Raw genomic sequence first — 21758 nt, 5'->3', positions numbered from 1 at the left:
AGTGGCTAGAATTTGAACTGGGACACCAGCATTGCAAACAGTGGCTTAACTTTTGCACCACAGTGCTAGTGCCTGTAACTTTCTCTTCATACATCAAAATTCTCATATTCTTAGCTTCCTTTCCTAGTCTATTGTGAACATTCCCTGTAGAAGTTTTCCTGTCATCCCTTTTAGTTATAATTTAATAAAGCCCCTGTGTTAGTTAAATTCAACTCTCCTAATTTTTTTTTGCTGATAGTCAAGAACCAGAATATCACTAGAATAAAAGACATAATAATGCTGACTTTTTTCACTTTCATTCATATCCTCTTGTCATAAATAAGCATCAGTGTGCCAGGCAGCACTTGGCACCTGCCCCTCTACAATGCCCACTGTACATTTTCTTCACTCCTCACACATGTGACTCTCTTCTCCCACTTCAGCTGTGCAACAGTGCAGAAGTCATATGCAATCAATAGAAACTGTCCTTTGAAATTTGATCTTGTTGTGGGGTGATGTGCAATAGGCAGTATGGACAGTTTCGAGACACTGGGCGTCAGCACTGGCAGCGAGTGGCAGCTTCTGGTGGCTCCTGGCACGCAAGGAGGAGATAAACCACAGGGACTCCATGCTGTGCTGTGTTGCTAAGCACTGACGTTTGACAGGTGTATTGAAAGCATTTTTGACTTCTGATATTTTCAATTGGTGATGGGCATATTGGGACATGATCCTATCACGAATCAAGGAGTATCTTATGTTAAACTGCATGTTTAGAGCTTCCAGCTGCATTTCTGAAAGCCATGACAAATACGCCCTAAATAGAACCTTTGAAATCCATTCACACCCTCACCCCACACAAACAGAAAAAACCCTCTTATTACAGAATTCCTCACGCCAGCACATGGCCCCAAATTCTCCCATTATAAACATGAAAATCTTGAGATCATTCTTAATAACTTCTTTCTCTCAATTCATAACACAGTATCTCTGTAACTCCTGGTAAGTCTACCACTGCGACCATCATCACCTCTCAGTGTAGGGCTTCTCTTCTTGTCCCCTGGATATCTATTACCCACACAGTGACCAGCGTGGGCTCTCCTAACCCACATGAACTAAACTGATTCCATTTGCCCCTGGCTTTTTATACCCTGTCTGTGCTGTGGTCCTGCCCAACCCAGAGCTATACCATGTATCACCCTCTGGTCATATACCAAGTTCCAGCCTCACTGGCCTTGTTTGCCCCTCTGCCTGTTATCTCACTTTCCTCCCCCTCAGTTCTTCCCCTGGCTAGCTGCTTCCTGTCATTTAACCTCAGATACTCTTCCACCTATCCTGAGTCTTTTTTTTTTTTTTTTCAGATTTATTTATTTATTTATTTGAAAGGCAGAGTTACAGAGTGGCAGAATCAGAGAGAAATCTTCCATCCACTGGTTCACTCCCCAGATGGCTGCAACCACTGGAGCTGGACTGATCCAAAGCCAGGATCTTCTCCCGGGTCAACCACATGGGTGCAGGGGTTCAAGGACTTGGGCCATCTCCAACTGCTTTCCCAGGCCATAGCAGAGAGCTGGATTGGAAGTGGAGCAGCTGGGATGCTGGCACTGCAGACAGTGGCTTTACCTGCTACGCCACAGTGCCGGCTCTCTGAATCTTTTTTGCACACACAGTCTGAAGCAGCACCACCATTTCAGCTTTACCACATCACCTCCGTCTCATTCTCAGCCACTGTTAGCTCAGCATTTAGCGCCACCCTCTGGTTTCCTTATCTGCTTACATTTCTCCTCATATTAGAATTCATTTTTTAAAGAAAAGACATCCTGGGCCGGTGCCACGGCTCAATAGGCTAATCCTCCGCCTGCAGCGCCGGCACCCCAGGTTCTAGTCCCGGTTGGGGCACCGGATTCTGTCCCGGTTGCCCCTCTTCCAGGCCATCTCTCTGCTGTGGCCTGGGAGGGCAGTGGAGGATGGCCCAAGTGCTTGGGCCCTGCACCCCATGGGAGACCAGGATAAGCACCTGGCTCCTGGCTTCGCATCAGTGCGGTGCGCTGGCCGCAGCGTGCAGGCCACAGCGGCCATTTGGGGGGTGAACCAACAGAAAAAGGAAGACCTTTCTCTCTGTCTCTCTCTCTCTCACTGTCCACTCTGCCTGTCAAAAAAAAGACATCCTGGGCCAGTGCTGTGGCACAGCTGGTTAAGCTGCTGCCTGTGACACTGGGTCCCAAGTTAGAGGGCCAGTTTGAGTCCTGGCTGCTCTACTTCTGATCGAGCTCCCCGCTAATGCATCTGGGAAAGCGTTAGAGATGGTCCATGTGGGATACTGCACGGGGTTCCAGGCTCTTGATTTGGCAGGCCCAATCCCAACAATGGCAGCTGTTTGGAAGGTGAACCAGTGGATGGAAGATCTCTGTCTCTGCCTCTCTCTGACACCCCACCTTTCAGATAAATAAATCTTGTAAAGAAAAGATAGTGAGAAAAGACATCTCTGAATTGTTCAGTATTGTAGCCCCTGGGACTCATAAGAGTATCCAGAACAAAGTGTTTAAGTAAATATTTGTCATAAGAATTAATGAATCCTGGTTCTTGGATTCTAAATTTCCAGACGACTAAGTCCAGCAGACAAGAATTAGCAGTGAACAGAACAGCCCCTCACCTTGCGATGCAGTGTCTTTGTTGGTCGGTGAGGGAGCAGGCCCTCTTTAGTAAGTATGTGGGTACATACTAGAGTAAGCAATAATGAAGCGACTTCCACAGGGAGTGCCTGGGATCAGAGAGGGATTTTGAACTTCTGCATACAGTGAAGTGCAATTCTGGGCACACACATTTCTGTGGAACTTCTCCACTGTGTTTTGATTTGACAAAACACACAATAGCCATGTCCTGCTGCGCCAGCTGACTCCAACTGTGAGAACTATAAATAGCAGGGGAGCGATCTGAAGCTGCCTGTGGCAGGGTACAAGGTGGAACTGATACATCTGCTGTTCTCACCTGAGTGACTTTACAAGACATTAGTGGAGCTTAATAAGCTAATTACATCCCTTCGCTACATCCACGCTGGATCAAGTTGCTCACCCTGCTTTCCAGTGCAGGGTGTGTGGAAAGACAATGGGCATATCCAAATCCAAACCCAGACCACACCTTTCAGTGCCCCAGGCCTTTCACACTTCGGGTTCAACTTTTCCATGCAAAATTGTATTTGACTATGTCATCCTTGTATTGCTGAGAGGGTAAAAATATTTGTATATCTAATTCTGTAAAATAGTATTGATTACTTACGGCGTCACACAAAGGTTATTGGTCATAAAACAGACCTATATTAAGTGAAGAACAGGATGAGAGTAGGAAAAAGTAAGGGGTATTATGAACAAAAACATCGTCTGGAGCAGCAGGCAGAAGTGAAAAGCCACCAGGATTAGATTATTATGAACCACCTATTGTATTGCTAAATTGTGTCTCACAGTCTCTGGTTATAATCCCAGCCATGTCAGCGATGCATCATGTAATCTAGGCGAAGCTATTTACATTTTTATTTGAGAGACAGATAAACAGAAATAGAATGAATTAGGGACCGAGATAGAGAGAAACAGCTGCCATCCACTGGTTCACTCCGCAAATGCCAACAACGGCCAGGGCTCAGCAAGGCCAAAGCCAAGAGCTTGGAACACAATCCAGGTCTCCCATGTAAGTGCCAAAAGCCTGACCACTTGAACCATAACCATTGCCTCCAACATCTGCATTAGTGACGTGTTAGATCCCGCAGCTCTGGCTCCTGATTCTAACATGTGAGATGGCGGTGTCTTAACTGCTAGGCTGACTGCTTACTCCTTTGGACAAGTTAATTTAAACCCTTTGAACTACCTCTTCTTAACCTGTAAAAAGGGTGTAATAGCTACATCAGAGAGCTGTGCGAGGGGTACGAGACTTGTCAACAGGTGCCTGCTACGTGATCTCTCTCTTACCAACCAGCTGCTGCTTTGGCTTAACCTTAGCACATCTCACAGTTGGCTCAAGAGAATCTGGCTACAGATGCCATATGAGATGAGATGATCAAGTAAATACACTATCAGCTTTTATGTACTGCAAGGGATACCAGCACTGCTTCAGAAAAAAGGGTTGTACATATCTGTGTATTCATTTGTTTCAGGTGCAAACGGCTTTTCTTGAAAAGCCTTGCTTTGTAGTTCCCATCTGAATGCGCAGATCCAGTTTCATCATACATTATTGATATGTTGATACTCAAAATATCAGCAGGTAATGAGGGCAGGAGTTTCGCTATCTGTGAAAGTATCTTTTAGTATATCTTTTTGAATTTTTGTGTTTCGTTCCCCAAAGTGTCGCTCAAGATACCAGCACACTTGCCAAGACTGACTTCCCTCTTTCAGGATTTTTCTCTTCAAGTATCTGAATTTCTTCCAAATTTCCCCAACAGCGAATCCACTCAGGTTGTTATTCTCCCACCCCAGGATCTCCTTCTTCCCCTAAGCATCTTATCAGAACAGTTACCCAACATAGTGTGAGGAGAGGCAGCAGGGGGTGAGTGTGGGAGGACCACCAGGTAAAAATGCAACTACTTCATTGCAGACCAGTTGGAGGAATGACAACACACATGAAGTCAAGATACGAGAAAGGACTTCTTAACAGCCATAGGTTTCTGAAGTTGGTATGAACTATCTCACAATGTGATGCGAACATTATCAGAGGTTGGACAAGCACTTGTCAGCGATATATACAAGTGAGAAGTACAGCAGAGGGCTGTCCAACCAGCCGACCTTCAAAAGTCTTTCAGCCCCGACTCTGTGATTCATCCAAGTCTTTTCCCAAGAGCCTCCTTGAAAGCAAATCCTTGTCAGTGGTTTATCACTTGAGTACACTGGCAAAGGAAAGCAGCTGCATCCACATTTTACCAGTGAAGAAACAGAGACTGAGGGATGTTGACTCGCCCACAGTAACAAAGCCTATAAATGGCAGAGTGGGATTTAAATGTTGTGCTCTGTCTGCAGTTGCTTACTTGGTTATCTTAACTGGCACAGTAGCTAGGTTCCAATCCCAAGGCTAATGCTGTAGTTAGTAGGGTCTGCCTGTATTGCTTCCATTTTCAAGGGGAAAAAAGACCAGGAGTTTTAATGGTATAGCCACCTTTTATTGTCTGCATTGTGGTAGGCATGTGATATGAAAAAATTATCTCTCATTCCTTACAATGGCTGTACAGTACATGTTTTATATCCATTTTCAGATGAAAATAGATGGCTCACATTGTCTAAGATTATATGACAAGTACCTGCTAGAGCTTGGATTATGACCAAAGACTGCAAGGTATAATCTTAGTATATATTTTACTTCCCTTAATGAGAGGGAAGAATGTCCTCACATACTCAAAAGTCTGGGGTGTGGTTCAGATTTTTCCTGCAGCAACTTTAATTTTTTTCAAGGTTTTCCGATATCATAAATCATAGATATTTTATACTCTAGAACATACTGCCGTGAGTGGCTATGGATTGAATGTGTGCTACAGGGGTTCATGTGTTGAGAGCTAGGTTCCTAGTGCAGTGGTACACAAGATTACCCTTCCACCTCACTCTACTTTCCCGTCTCTCCGTGGGATCTCTCTCCCTCTCACTCACATTCCTGCTAGTGTGGTGCTGTCTTCCAGGCTGTGTCACGGTCAAAGGGGCTCTCTTCAGAGACGGCAGAACGATGCTGTTTGGACTTGCAGCTTCCAAAACTGTGAGCTAAATCTTTTTTCTTTCTAAGTACCAAGCCTCAGGTATTTAATGACAGTAACAAAAAAATAGACTCATACTTCTGTGTCTTCAGTAGAAGCTTCCAGACTTCAGACTGTAGAATACATCTGTTCTTTTAGCAGGGTGAATTATTACAGGCCCCCAGTTGTTTAACCGTAATAAACTCTGGTTTGAGAAACATGTCATATACCACAAGCCCTGTAACTTGAGATGTTTCAACCATCTCGCAGTCTTTGGAGGCAGAATGTTCAATTGACAGGCTTCTTCCTTATTGGTTCAGCATTAGTCAATACTCATTTATAACCATCATCTCATTTGATTTGGATTCACACAGAAGGAAACCTGGGTCACAGTTATATTTTACAATTTCGGAGGCAGGGACACAGAGCATTAGGGAGCTGTTCCAAATCCCATCGCCACAGAGACCAGGCTGAACTCAAATCTCCCGAGTCCTGCACTCAACACCAGAAGGGTTGAAAGAAAGGTCCTCGTTAGAGGAAGGGAAACAGTCTAAAAATTAGGAGGCACCAAGAAGGAACAAGATCAGATGAGATCTTTTGATCAGATAAGCTGTTTCATAAGAGGACTTTTTAGTAAAGGAGAGAAGTATTCAATTAGAAGCTCCAGCACAGCTCTAGAACTGAAAGTATTTTCGCTAGCAATAAGAAAAATAAACTTGTCATTTGGAAATGAAATAGATTCACACTGCCGGCACCAAAAAAAAATATTTTTTTTCAAAAAATTTTTAAAAATGAAAGAAAACCAGGCCAGTGCCGTGGCTCAATAGGCTAATCCTCCACCTTGTGGCGCTGGCACACCGGGTTCTAGTCCCGGTCGGGGCACCGGATTCTGTCCCGGTTGCCCCTCTTCCAGGCCAGCTCTCTGCTGTGGCCTGGGAGTGCAGTGGAGGATGGCCCAAGTGCTTGGGCCCTGCACCCCATGGGAGACCAGGATAAGTACCTGGCTCCTGCCATCGGATCAGCACGGTGCACTGGCCACAGCGCGCCGGCCGCGGCAGCCATTGGAGGGTGAACCAACGGCAAAGGAAGACCTTTCTCTCTGTCTCTCTCTCTCACTGTCCACTCTGCCTGTCAAAAAAAAAGAAAACCTGATGGTTTCCAATGCATATTGTGAGTCTACTAGAAGCTCTAGAGATAAGAGGACTTGTGTCCCAAGCACTATGGCTCACAATATCAACACAGTGGCAGAATGAAACCAATTAGTGTACCCCCTAAAGTGATTTGCTGTATACCTTATGAGGCATGCAAGCTTATAAAACAATGCCAATGTTGATTAGGTGCCAAATGCCATAAACCACGCCAAGCATTTTGCATGTATTATTTCATTTACCAAGGCCCCCTCTCAAAAGAAAATACTTGGAGATAAGTATTATTATTGTCCCAATTATACAGGTAAAGAAGAGAGATTGGGAAACTTGCCAAGTTACAAAGTTACTCTATGGTAAATCCAGGGTAGATGCATGGACTGTGAAAATCCAGATCTCAATGTTTTCTGGAGAAGGAAACACAGGATATGAGACTACAGGCGAATCATTCATGTGGCCAGAAAGTCTAAAAGTCAACGGAGGAAAGGGAAAGGCAAGAGCTGTTGTCAGGGACAACACCACTATAGGGGGAAAAATAGAAGCTTGATATGGGAAGGAAATTAAGGCTGGTGAATAAGCTGTCTTGGCAGATGCTGGTGCAGAGCAAGGCTGGAGAGGGAATGTGATAAGACCAGTTGCTTAAATGAGCAAAATTGCAGCTTGGGGATGATTAGTTGGGGTGTGTATTAATTAGTGTGTTGATTGGGAATGGGTATTGAGGCAACTGACAGAAATCCTGACTCCCATTGGCTAAAGCAAAGAGCGTGAGGATGCACACATCAATCTTGCCAGCTGCCAGCTGGGAGCTGCTCTGTCACAAAGACCCAGGCTCTGTGATCTCCTGTTGCACCTAACACTGGCAAGCTGTTCTGTGACACCGACCCAAGAGGAAAAACAGCCATGTGATCAGGTATTCTTGTCTGAGCACTAAATCTAGAAAGCTGTGCAAACTACAAACCTGACCGTGACCCCACAACCAAGGTGACAGGAGTGACTGCATATCCTTAACAAGGGCAGCTTTGGCCAACTCTGTTCTCCCACTTCCTAGACAGAAAAGAGGCTCAGTCACAGAACTGCACTTCTCTCATAGCACTCAATTCCAAAGAAAACTATGTTCCTCTAAGCTTTCCTAAAATATAGCCCAAATCCTATCCAAGCCCTTCCTAACACCCTCTTTCTGGGGTGCTCCCTGGTTGTCCATGTTTGCAGGCTTTGAAACAAATGCCAACAAACCCAACTTGGTTGGAGTGCGAATGTGTTCTTGTAGGTCTTTGACCAGTGGGCATCCACAAACAGTGTGCTTGCGTCAGAAACAGTCTGGGAGAGAAACACACAGCCTGGGGCTCATGTGAGGGTTCATGAACACCTGGCTTCATGCTGTCTTTCCATCCTGTCAACATAGCAGTTTGTCTTATTGCTGCCTAATTTCAGAATGGTTGCTCCAACTCCCCCTCTGTTGTGCATTGATATGTCAGGGGAACAGAGTTTATGAGGTCAAAGCAGACTGTAGCTCATGCTAGTTGCCATCAGAATAGGTGCTGTCCCTTTTCATTTGGAGTGATGGGACTGCTGTAACAGCCCCAGCATGCCCTCAGTGCCACATATCACACGTACTTTTAGGGCAAGAAGAAGCTAATGAGGGCAGCAATATTGTTTTTTTTTTCTTAGTGTTTGCATTATGAGATATGTAATAATTTGGGAGATAATGTATTCTAGAGTCTGAGAAGGGAGAGTTCACGGTAGGCAACGGTAGGTAGGTTGCAACGGTATGCAGAGGGACGTAATGGATTGACACCAATGACAGCTATGATCTTTTGTCTTTCTAGGAAGACATGGTACTTAGGTTAGAACTTATCTCAGTCCTGTGGAATGGATATGGTTATCTGCATTTTACTGAACCATGAGGCTCAGAGATGCCAAGTTAATTGCCTAAAGTTGCCTCTCTCTGTAAGCAGCAGAGCTGTGAGGCAACCCTAATGCCACCACTCACTGCTAGTGAAGAACATCAAGCAATGGCTTCCCCTGGGCATGTGGACATCCCAGTAGACAACTGTACAACAAAGACTGGCCATGTAAAACATATGTCTTAATATTATAGTAGGTTTGAGAAGGATATGAAACCATATATATTATGCATGTGGCTATATATATATACTTGTACAATGATAATTCTAAAAAATATCAAAGTGGGGGAAGTATTCAAAAGCCATGGAAAATATGAAAAAATACATGGATTTCAAAATATTTTACAGAAAAATAAACTTAAATTTTTATTTCTATCTTTCCATGAACTTTTTTTTTTTTTTTTTTTTTTTGACAGGCAGAGTGGACAGTGAGAGAGACAGAGAGAGAAAGGTCTTCCTTTGCCGTTGGTTCACCCTCCAATGGCCGCCGCTGCAGCCGGCGCACCGTGTTGATCCGATGGCAGGAGCCAGGATCCAAGTGCTTTTCCTGGTCTCCCATGGGGTGCAGGGCCCAAGCACCTGGGCCATCCTCCACTGCACTCCCTGGCCATAGCAGAGAGCTGGCCTGGAAGAGGGGCAACCGGGACAGAATCCGGCGCCCCGACTGGGACTAGAACCCGGTGTGCCGGCGCCGCAAGGTGGAGGATTAGCCTATTGAGCTACGGCGCCGGCCTTATGAACTTTTTTTTTTAACAGGCAGAGTTTGAGAGACAGAGAGAAAGGTCTTCCTTCCGTTGGTTCACCCCCCAAATGGCCGCTACAGCTGGAGCCAGGAGCCAGGTGCTTCCTCCTGGTCTCCCATGCGGGTGCAGGGTCCAAGCACTTGGGCCATCCTCCACTGCCTTCCCAGGCCATAGCAGAGAGCTGGACTGGAAGAGGAGCAACCGGGTCAGAACTGGCGCCCCAACCGGGACTAGAACCCGGAATACCGGCGCCACAAGTGGAGGATTAGCTTAGTGAGCTGTGGCGCTGGCCTCCATGAACTTCTTAAGGCACCTTGCTCTGTGTGTGTGTGTGTGTGTGTATGTATATAATGCCCAACCAATCAGCCTAGAGATAAATAAAACAAAATGGGTTACCCCTAGGTTTTCATTGTATGCAATGCATCTTTGTATTTTCCCCAAATTATCTAAAATAAATGTGTGTCATTTTTAACTAGCAAAGAATTATATCAATGCAATCATGTTAGTTTTATCATTGATAAATAAGACTCAGTTTTTTTAAAAAAATCAACCTATTCCTCTGGGCCTTAGTTTTACCTCCTGTGCCAGGGGTTGACCAACCAGTGCCTATGAATCAACTTCAGTTCATCACTTGTTTTTGTATGGCCCATTGGCTAAGAATGATGTTTCTACTTATAAACAGAAGATAAATCAAAAGACTGTTTTGTGCCACATGAAAATTCTGTATAATTTAAATTTCAGTGTCCATCAGAAAGTTTTATCGGAGCACATTTGTATATATACTGTGACTGCTTCACAATGGCAGAGTCGATGAGTTCCGACAGAGGACGCATTACCTCCAAGCCATTTCTAGACAGAGCGCGCTCTGGTAAGGGTAGACTCATCATCTCCCAGGTTCTTTCTTGCCCTAGTATCCAGAACAACCATGGCTGTCATTCTCTACCCTTTTTATACTCATTTATTTAACACTCGCTGGGAATGCTGTATCGTTACCTCCCAAACTGAGAAGTACAAACACTCCTTTCTCTGCTGGCTCCCTACTTTCACTAAATCACAGATATGAAGGAAGCTTGTGCTGGAATATTCACTTGAACAAGGGAGCTGAACTGGCCTTGGCTCACCCTTCTCATTGGCTTCCTGATGTGCTCTCCCCCTGCCTCACATGTTCCAGCCACAGGGTGGGTCCTCTGCCTGGTTCGAGGATGTACCGAAGCTCCCCTTCAAGCTGCCTGTCCTTCAAGCCGTGGCTCCGGGGCCATCCATGTGAACAGGACTTCTTTGAGCACGGTGCTGAAGTCGCCTCCACCCCCAGATCCACACTTTCCTTCCTAGACCTTTGTTTATGTCCCATAAAGCACACTGCACATGATCGGTTACAAACACTGTCACTTACGTATGTTGTCCCTTGTTCATGGTCTTGGCGCTTCAACCAAACTGTGTGATGTAAGAGGATGGAACCCATACCTTTATTTTCCAAAGCGCTACTCAGCCTAGCACACACCTAAGTGATCGACAGTATATGTTAAATGACTAAACTTAAAATAACGAAGCTGAACTTTTATATTGAAAGTTTGCTGGGGAAAGAAAATTTTAATTTGGGCTAAGTCTCAGGTTGCATATTAACGAAGCTCTTAACCTTGTAGAAACTGTTAAAAGCTGAGCCCAGTGTAGTTAAATATTAACCTGTAAATAAGCACTTCTTTACCTTTTTACACATGAGTTTCCACAAATGGGTGGCCTTGTGTGAGAAGCACAATTTCAAAGCCCTTTTGAAATTGCCTGATGCATAACACATAGACAGGAGATTCTCCCGTTCTCCCAATGTGTAATTCATGCTCATTCATTATTCCGTAGCTTGGGAGCAGGTGCTGAATAGATTGTAGCAACCCAATACCCTCATTACTGCACTGCCGTTTTGTTCTGGGGCTCAAGTGGCCCCTCTGCTTCGGGAATTAGAAAAAGAACATTTGCAAGGGCTTAGGATCTGCTAAAGAGAAGATTCACTGAGACAAAGAGAAAGGGCATTTTCTTAACCACTCTCTGGAGGTTAACCAAAACCTGCTCTTTCACTGCAATAAACAGAACATATTATCAATGCGCTAAAAGGAAAAAAAAAAAAAGCTCACCACATGTGAAACACACCCAGTGTAAGTAATCAGGTAAACTGTCATTAACCTTAGGCTTTTCATTCTCTCATATTAAACATGCTACTTTGGTAAACTGGAAAATACTTGATTTCCCTTACTGAAACATAAAAACAAAAGAAAACTGCTTGGAGAGAAACATTAAAAAGTCATTTATATCTGAAATATCTCACCAGATCTGAATATAAAAGTAAGTAAAGAAAGCCTCGGGGTAACATAAAATAGATTACTGTCTACTAATGTCAGTGGATTTTGACTTATTGAACATTCTCTTGGGTTACAAGTCTAACACGTTCTGCTATCTGATGCCCAGCTTGTGGCGTATTGGAAGCAGCACGTCAGGAACGAGGGCAGGAGAGTTCCGAGTAGCTCCTACTAGAGAAGTGTAGCTTGAAATCTTAGCAGCAAACTATAAAAACATATCCAGTGAGGTTCCTGTGGCTGCTGGGACAAAACATCACAAACTCTGTGGCTTGAAAAACCCAGAAATTCATTGTCTCGTAATTCTGGAGGCTAGAAGTCTGGAATGAAGGTGACAGCAGGAGCCCTTTGAAATCGCCAGTGGGGGAGTCCCTTGCCTCTTCCAGCTTCTGCTGGTATCATACACTTGGTGGCATCTGGACACATTGCTTGGTTGGCTTCTAGATACATTGCTCCTCACCTGTGTCTCCGTGCCATCCTCCCTCTGGGTGAACACATCTCTGTGTTAGAAGGACACCAGCTAGGTTGGGTTAGGGCTCACCCTAATGACTTTCTTTTAACTGGATTAACTCTGAAGACCCTGTTTCCAAAAAAGGGTCACATTCTGAGGTTCTGGGAGTCGAGACTTCACCCTATCCTTTCTGTTGAATAGGAGGTAATTTAACAGAAAATAACAACTGAAAATATGGATCTAAAATAAAGTTTGCTGCTTTTGGGTGAATAGCTCGTCTGTTCTCAAAGGCAGCCTCTAGTTTGTGCAGGTCCTCTGAATAAGACAGCACTACATTTGAATCTGGCCCTCACAAACTACCAGTGTTCCGAAAGTGGCTTAACCTCATCAGAATATTATTGACCATCAGCCCAAGCAGTGTAGACGATAGGCTTGTTAGCACAATGCCTAGTTCTTGGTATATGCACAATAAACGGTAGCCATTGTTAAGTCACTAAGAAAATGACATGAAAATACTTCAAAAAGTTCATGGAAAATGAAATGATAAGTTTATTTCGGTGCAATTTTTTAAATCCATGCATAAATTTTTCATAATATGCATTTTCCCTGAACTTTTTAAAGACCCCATCCATATATACTTGTATTATAAATTAAATGACTACAAAATATTGATGAGCTAAAAGAAGTAAACACCTTCAGGAATTAGAAAAACACCTCTCCAGACAGCTTATCCCCCCGGCTTCCCAAAGCTGGGATGCACACGGGTTGACAAATTCATTTATTAAGGGCTCATCTGTCAGTGATCAGTGGTTACAATGATGAGTTGCAGGAAGTTCATTTTTTCGCCATAAATTATCTCGAGAAAATAAAATCTGACTGTTAAGATACTACAGTGTGTGAGTCCAACATCAAGGAGAAATCCTAGCGTAGACCTCTGCCTGTTCTAAGCAAAAGGCCTTGGTTCAAACAAACAAACTAAACAAACTTTTGCTTTACAACTGATTTGCAGACAAGACCTTGGTTGGTCAGTGTGCAAGGAGCTGTTTCTCTCTCCTCAATATCTCACACTCCTTGGTTCATTCAGGCACGCAGGCTGAGCGAGGGGACTGGGTGTTGGTGGAGATCACAGGAACACAAGGCAATCCTACCAGGGCTGAAGGGTGATCATCCTTCAGCCTCAGGTGTGAAAGAACCATTTCCGGTCACCTGCTCCAGCCTCCTGACTTCCTCCTCCACAGAGACACTCAGGCGACGTTCAGCGTCATGGGAGGAACTGACGCTGGAGGGTCTCAGAGTAGAAATTCTTAGAAGACCTGTATTCTACAGACTTTATGGTGATCCTCTGGACCCACCTCCTTGATGGTGCGTCGCTACTATGACTCACATTCTAGAGTGGTGTTGCTTATATTCAAGGCTATACAGTTTGACTCACAAACCAGCTCACTCTGAGTTTTGCTCTCCCTGTTAAAATGGAAGACGTCAGGCAGGCACTTGGCACAGTGGATAAGCTGCCACCTGGGATGCTGCATCCCATACTGGAGTGCCTTACTTGAATCCTAGCTACTCCACTTCTGATCTAGCTTCCTCCTAATGTACAGCCTGACAGGCAGAAGATAATGGCTCAAGTACTAGTGACCCTGCCACCCACGTGGGAGACCCAAATTGAGTTCTGGGTTCCCTGTTCAACCTGGCTCAGCCCTGGGTGTGGGGATATTTGGAGAATGAACCAGGGGATGGAAGATCTTTCACTTTCTCTGTCTCTCTGCTTCTCTCTCTCTCTCTCTCTCTCTGTGTGTGTGTGTGTGTGTGTGTGTCTGCATCTGCCTTTCAAATAAAATGAAATATAATTTTTTAAATGTAAGAATCAAGCTACGTGAGTTTTACAGCCACAAGGAAATTAACTCTGCCAACATGCTAACTTGGAAGTGAACCCTTGCCCAGTCCAGCCTTCAGAAAAGAACCCCAGTTCTACCCAGCTTAACCATGCCTGGACTTCTGAGCCAGAGAATCTGGGAACCCAGAAATGTGTTATTTTGAGTCACTACATTTGTGGTCATCCGAGTCACAATGTGTATAGCTAGTATACAGCATGGAGGACAGGCAATGCCAAGCCCCACGTTCTGTGAGCACACAACAGGAATGTGTGCCACGAACCAAGAACTGGCTGCCAAACACATCGTCCACAGCAACTCTGCCTTCTGTACGTACCTAAAGGTCCCACACACATCCTGCTCTCGTTCATTTGTTCCGCCGTGGAATTATCCAGCAAAACACCCTGGGTTAGCTACTGAGCTCCATGCAGAGGATTCAGAAGTCGGTGAAGTGTGGTCACCAGCACAAGGGCTTAGCGTTAGGAGAAGGAGTCAGATTTTTATAAAGAATATTGTAGTCCAGAGGCTATCACGAGTAGTTAACCATGACCACCGTAAGATGCGACATTTGAATACAAGTGACATATGTGTCGTTCAGGACAGACACACAGCAGCTGGTGCCCTTTATGGCACACACCATTGAATTTTAAAAGCTTTCTCATGCAGGTTTGAAGTGTTTACTCAACAACCCTTCACACTAAGACATTATCAACTCTGGATTAGAGGTTGTCTGTCCTGTCTCCACTGAGGTCCAGTACTGAGAATACCATCTGGAAAACAGCCAGTGACTGAGTTTTGAATGAGTACTTAGGACAGAAGCACTGTTCCTAAGGTGGTTTTTCACTACTGTGGTACTGAATTCTAGGAGAATGATAGCAATGGCCACAAATGGCTGTTTGAGCCCCAAGCGGTGCTGAGTGAGGATTAATTTCTACCTTCACCTTACACAGGTTCCAAGATGTGGCTGGATGTCAGTATTGGTTCCTACAACTACAGAAAAGATGGTGAGAAATAAAATACTATTCTGTGCTTTTCTTGACAATCACATTTGCTTTTATTCTCTCTTCAGCATTTCTGTGATCAATGGGATATGAAATTTTTGCAGCTCTCTGTAGTACTGTAATCATTTACATAAATTGCTCAATTCAATTTTTATCCCTTTCCAATAGGAATGTAAAACACAGCTATAACTTTATTAGCATGGGGGCAGTTTTTACAAAGAAGATAAACCAACCAACCATCCACTTACATGGTATTTTGATCCAAGATGACTTACTAGTTAACTGTCCCATATAATTGATCTCATTAGCTTAACATCTGACAAGGGAATGAATACAAATTGTCTTCATACTGTAATAATTAGCTTCCATCAGATTATTCATTGGAAAGACTGTGGCTATCAGCAATTCAAATAGTACTATCCCCATAGGAAGTATTTAATGAATTTTACTTCTCTTGTATTTTTAATAAAAGCAAACTATCATTTCACTTTGTCTATATTTTAAAGCCTCATTCACTAATTTAAAGTAAGTAAAGGGGAATATTAAACTAGAAACTGGCCATATTTAGGAAACAAAGGCAGATTTTCAAGCTACATTTACAGAAAAATGTTTGACTTCTTGACTCACAAGAAAATCTTCTCATTGTAAAATTTAAAACTAATGGTTATTATACAACCCTGTGTCTTTAAAAACTATAGAAAAAAATTCTGAAGTTGAGGAAAATTAGCTGAGTATTCTCTATGACTGTAATTAGGAAACTATAAAAAATTGAAAGAAAATCTGCAAATAAAATAAACTAAACCTCATTTTCTTTCTCATTTTAAATGTATGGCAGAAATAGGACCTGAGATGTTTTTTAAAAAGAAGCTAGACATTGCTGGCAGGAAGACTAATGTGAGAAAAAACTGGAAAACATAGCCCTTTCCACGTCACTATGGAGAGACAAATGAGTTCTTCTATTCCTTCAGCCCCTTTTATGTGGCCTATGCTTTCCTTTCCACTTTTTTTTTTTTTTTTTTTTTTTGACAGATAGAGTTAGACAGTGAGAGAGAGAGACAGAGAGAAAGGTCTTCCTTCTGTTGGTTCACCCCCCAAATGGCTGCCACGGCCGGCACTGTGCCGATCTGAAGCCAGCAGCCAGGTGCTTCTTCCTGGTCTCCCATGCGGGTGCAGGGCCCAAGCACTCGGGCCATCCTCCACTGCCCTCCCAGGCCACAGCAGAGAGCTGGACTGGAAGAGGAGCAACCAGGACTAGAACCCGGCGCCCATATTTGAAGCCGGCACTGCAGGCGGAGGATTAACCAAGTGAGCCATGGCACCGGCCCTTCCTTTCCACTTTGGCTAATAAAATCCCTCTGAAGCATTCTGAGCTCTCCTGAAAATTGTTTTGTTACCCAAAACCTTTTTCCTCTCTGAAGCCAGCTTTTTGTTCAAGGCTGTTCCTTCATTAATGGGATGCACATCTCTGCCTGTGCAGCCAGGCAGTGGGCGTTGACAGCAGGTGGCCACTTTGCTTGGTTCCATGCCCTCTTTAGACCTGCGGCTGTACTGAGCATCAGTTTGGTGTGGAGTGGTTTATGGACCTCCACTCCATTAATGTGGTGCCTCCCCTGCTTTGTAGCTTTGCAACCGGAGCCCAGTGACTTCATTTTTCTGAGCCAGAGTTGCATTGACTGTAAAATGGGGCCAAGGACATCAACAGCCTCCTACAGCTCAGGGAAGATGAGTGAAATCATTCATGAGAGCTCAGTAGGCTGCCTAGTCCCCAGGAAGACCTCCATCAAGAACAGTTCAGTGCTGTCCTTGCTCCACACATATCTGCTGTCTGCTTATGGACACATTTTAATGTTCTACCACATCCAGAGGCAAATGGGGGTTTTAGCCAGTACTTAGCATGTTTCATGCAGATGGTCTCTCCTTATTTAGGGAACGTACCCTAGTTTATCAATTTTTTTTATTCACAATTTTAATATCTTGGAGCTTAGGATGTATTTTACAACCTAAATTTCTAAGTAATCTAAAAATATTTTGTTAGAGTGCATCAAATACAGCATGCTTTTATTTTTTCAAGAGTTTTAAATTTTTTTCTTTAAGTTTTTATTATATAAAATAAAACACCCTGGGATAACTTGATTGGTCAGTTCAGATAAACAAATGTTAGCGATAATAAATGAAGAAAGGAGTCTTAAAAAGACACAGAACTCAGAAGCCTACATCTCCTTTTTTTGTATTGCTCATCCCACTTTCTACTCTGCCCCTGGAGCCCCAGTGTCAGAAAGCCATCATTATTATTTAAATTTCTTAGACAAAAAATTTTTCCAGGTGTGTTTTCCTCTTGAGTCATTTGAGATTCTTTCAAACTGATAACACATCAAATTGACATCTGATACCCCAAGAGCAGAAAATCTTGGTTATGGAAGCTCTGTCAGAATTCAAATGTCTATCTTGTCCCTTCTGTCTTGAAAATCCTTAATGATGATGACATCTGGCCTGAATTGCCTAAGACACTGATGGATTTGACAGTCTTTCTAGCATTATTATCAGTAGCACCCTCTTTAGATCTTAGCCGTACCCTGGTTTGGATGATAAATTGCAGGATTGCCCAATTGTAGAGACTATGGTAAGTCTGAGACCTTTGGCTTATATTTCAATTTTGTCTACCATTTGTAACCAGAGGCTTCAGGTCAGTCATTTGGCTCAGCCAATGTCCATTCCTTCATGCTTCTGCCCATATTGTTTAGACAATGAAAAGCAAAACACACACATGTGGCCCTCACTCACAGAGTTTGCAATTATAGGAGACAGAAATGAAGTATTTAATTACACAATCCAAAATGGCACAGCTCCTCAGGAGAGATGTGAGGTATTAGGATAGCCTACACGGGAGGTGGGGTGGGTATATAGACACTAGAAATACAATTTAATCATTTTTGGACCCCATTAGACCTTTACCCCAATTTACCACTGCAATCAAAATATTACTGTTTGCCTTCCATTTATTTTCCACGGCAAGGAGATTTTTCAGTGCAGAGGCCCCCTGAACTCGGGCACTAAGAACTGTGGGCATGGAATGGGAAAGGAACAAAAAGTTAATCCTTCATTTACAATTTAAGTAAGAAAACAGTGATGGGGACAAGGATGAAGGTGAGAAAGGCAGAAAAGAAAGTTGGTATTAAGTTCCTTGGAGATAAAATAGTACCAATTTTTTTCCTCCACCGATGTCTTCTCCTTGGAATGCAGTCCTAGGCACAGGGCAGAAATGCTCACAGCATCTCGACTTGTGATGACAGAGAAAACAAGGCCCAAAGAAAGAGGGCAGAGCTGGGAAATCAGAGATAAGGAGGGACTAACAGGCACTCGTGGTCCTTGCTGGCGTCTAGTAATTCTCCTTTCTGATGTCTCTGCTGTCGGCAACCAGACAGGATATTCTTGACCGACTGTTTGCAGGACGAATGAGTGCAAACGTTCTGACTACAGATAGGAAGACTTTCTCCTCAGAGCCGTGAGGGACCAGCCAGGAGGAAGAACACTTGAAAACAGGATTTCCAGTTATTGACAAAACACCAGGTGTGTAAATTTACTTCTGAGATTGGACATGATTAACTGATCTGCTTTTCAATTATCTGCCACCTGAACAGTGCATTTCCAATACAAATAGACTCTTCCAAAGATGGAAAATTAAACAATTACTTAAGTGTACAGGGCCAAGGCTTTAAAAAAGAGGATTGGTGCATGGTGCCTGCATAGAGTCTCTGAATCGGGATGTTCCCTCTCTATCCACAGGCTGCATCCTAACCCAGATAAATTATGTAAATGGCAACAGGTGGTGCTCAAATATTTTATCGACAGACACAGTTGAACTTGAAATCTTTGTTGAATAAGATTTAATTTGAGGCCGGCACCGCGGCTCACTAGGCTAATCCTCCGCCTTACGGCGCCGGCACAACGGGTTCTAGTCCCAGTCGGGGCGCCAGATTCTGTCCCGGTTGCCCCTCTTCCAGGCCAGCTCTCTGCTGTGGCCAGGGAGTGCAGTGGAGGATGGCCCAAGTCCTTGGGCCCTGCACCCCATGGGAGACCAGGAGAAGCACCTGGCTCCTGGCTCCTGCCATCGGATCAGCGTGGTGCGCTGGCCGCAGCGCGCCGGCCACGGCGGCCATTGGAGGGTGAACCACTCTGCCTGTCAAAAAATATATATATAAAAAAAGAAGAAAAAAAGATTTAGTTTGACTATAAACTTAGCGACTACTTCAAAGATTAGGCATGATGGTGGCAGAGTTATATGTGCCGGTTCCTCATCAAATGATGTATAAGTAATTAATGCATATATTTCATATGTGTGATTAACGCAAGAGCTCTGATTTTGGGATTGGAGAGATATAGGCTTAAATCCTGGCACTGCCATTTGCCAACTGTCTGTCCTTGGCAAATCCTTGAGCCATGGTCTCTTCAACTGTGACATGGAGGTAGTGTAATAAAATGCAGAGTCCTCGGTGGGTGTGGAGAATTTAATCAGGCCATGGATGTAGGATACCTAGCATGTCTGGTATACTGTGAGCCATCAGTGAATAGCAGCTGCTCTGATGGCAGTAAGCTTTAAAATTCATAGAGATAAACCTGGTTGTAATTAAATGTCTCCAAATAATAGTTTTCTCATATTTAAAGATCACCTAACTACCTGTGCTCGATCACTTATCAGATTATTTTAGAGATCAAATGAGATACTATCTATGAAATCATCATCACAGCTACTCATTTAAGGGCTTGTAGTTTCTTATATTATCTGTGTTCCTTATTTACTAAAAACGCTCCAAGCGTAGGAGACACATTGCCTCTGCTGTTTCTATTTGCAGCACACACATTACAGATTGGCTTAACATAAATGGCACGACAGGCAGATGTTTAAAAAACTGAAATTTTCTTCCTGATTTTCTTTCTTCCCTTCCTCCTCCTTTCCTCCCATATATTTCTTGCACTCCTATTTCAATTAATTCATTTAGTACTTACTACATTCCAATATGTCACCTTTTCTCCTCTTTACCTGGGCTTTATCATGAAATAGCACCAATATTTATTGACTCTGGTCTTGTTGTTTACTTACTATGACCTCAGGCAAATGGAGCGCTATGTGCTCGATTCTGTTTTCAGTATGCAAAACAGGAACAATCAATCTACCCCAGGGACTGTTGTAAGCATCAAAAAAGGATTCAGGGACAAGTTCACCAGGGCCCTGTTGGATGTGGCAGGCGGTGGATTCTCCTGTTCATTCCCGTCTAGTCTGCTGGGACTTCACTGACCTGTGAATGATGCGCTGGCCCTGCAGGTAGTCCAGAGCCATGGCCAGCTCACAGATGAACAGCTTCACCGTGTCTTCCTGGAAGCGGACGTTCTGCTGCAGGTGATAGCGTAGGTCCCCGCCCAGCAGGAGGTCTACCACCATGAACATGTCTTCCTCATCTTGGAAGGAATACCTGGAAGAGCATAAAGAACACTCACCAACCACATTCACCTGCTAACCAGTCCGGAGGCTAAGGATACCTTACGGATAGGAGTAGCAGGTCCTGGAGTTGACAGCTCAGGCTTTGGGAGTAGACGGCCTATGATTCTAGGCTCTCAGTTTCCTCATTTGTAAAATGGGGCTAATGCCACATTTGACCATTGTGAAGAAAAAATATGAGTATAGTATTTATTATCATGTTTACCATATATTAAGCACACATTTACCATTCACTTATATAGCTATAAAGCCCAGGAAATAAAGAGAATCCCATTTATCTATTTAACATCACCACATTGTTGCAAGAGTCTCATAAAATGGATGAGGAGGCCTCCTTGAACCATTCTCCCGACTGTTTTTCTATACTAACAACTTCATTGCCTAGAAACACTTAATAGTGTCCCACATTATTAAGAAAAAGACATAGGAAGGTCAATGAAGAAGTCAGAGAATAATCTAAAGAAGTAATTCGTTCACTCACTGGGGCGGGAAGGTAAATGAAAGCTCAGAAAGTTGGACCCTGGGCTAAATGTGGGAGGGAACAGAAAATGATGGTAATGCCTGAGAAATAAAGCTAACATCTCATGATGTGTCTACGTGACTACAACAAGGCTGACTCTGAAGTGTACAGCATTTCCTGGGTCCACCCTGCAAAGCCGCTTTCATGCCCCCATTTAGAAATGAGGAAATCAAGGCACAGAGAAGTTTGAGTGACTTGCACGAGGTCACTACCTGACAGACACATGATAGAGCCGAAGCATCCTCCAAGTGCAAAAGTACAACTTGACTTGGAACAATAACACAAATTCCAGCACAGCCGTGACGCAGAACCTAGTGTGAGTGATGAATGGAAACTGGATTGGAATTGCTGGAAAAAGAGACAGCATGGAGAAGCCTGAGTGTGGAGTGGAGGGAAGAGGCTGTGTTCCATGCCAGGTGCTTGTTCCTGAAGCAGTAACCGATGTGGTTTCAATCAGGATGTACAGTCGGACATGGATTTCACACTTGAAGGAGCGTGGGGTGAGGCATTAGAAAAGGAAATGAGACAGAATTGACCTCAGCTATGTGCAGAGCCTCCTGTAAAAGTACACTCCTGCTGCTAGGATTTGTTGTTTCCCTCAAACACA

General features: G+C 43.8%; 2 protein-coding genes across 9 annotated transcripts in view; one reads left to right on the top strand and one right to left on the bottom strand.

Annotated features, from left to right (window-relative positions):
• Positions 1-21758, bottom strand: part of STK32A (serine/threonine kinase 32A) — a 143822-nt gene that overhangs the window by 51513 nt on the left and 70551 nt on the right. For all 3 annotated transcript variants that reach the window (XM_089336035.1, XM_008255186.5, XM_051843477.3), the window contains one exon: positions 20432-20605. In XM_089336035.1, the coding sequence (XP_089192161.1) occupies positions 20432-20605 (174 nt within the window). The remainder of the gene's footprint in view (positions 1-20431; positions 20606-21758) is intronic.
• Positions 1-21758, top strand: part of LOC149126100 (uncharacterized) — a 38235-nt gene that overhangs the window by 13106 nt on the left and 3371 nt on the right. For 2 of the 6 annotated variants that reach the window (XR_016236345.1, XR_016236340.1), the window contains exons 4-5: positions 15087-15140; positions 18556-18704. Coding sequence is in view for 1 of the 6 variants with exons in the window: in XM_089336037.1 (XP_089192163.1) it covers positions 10211-10337; positions 10641-10801 (288 nt within the window). In the remaining 5 variants the exon portion in view is untranslated. Of the gene's footprint in view, positions 1-9482; positions 9848-10210; positions 10338-10640; positions 11549-15086; positions 15141-18555; positions 18705-21758 lie in introns of those variants that run through there. The other 4 variants (XR_016236343.1, XM_089336037.1, XR_016236341.1 and 1 more) reach the window with 3 other exon arrangements.

The sequence above is a fragment of the Oryctolagus cuniculus genome, chromosome 6 (genome assembly GCF_051225735.1).
Source record: "Oryctolagus cuniculus isolate XC-2025 breed Fujian yellow rabbit chromosome 6, ASM5122573v1, whole genome shotgun sequence".
Taxonomy (NCBI): domain Eukaryota; kingdom Metazoa; phylum Chordata; class Mammalia; order Lagomorpha; family Leporidae; genus Oryctolagus; species Oryctolagus cuniculus.
This window is presented reverse-complemented; position numbering and strand designations above follow the sequence as displayed.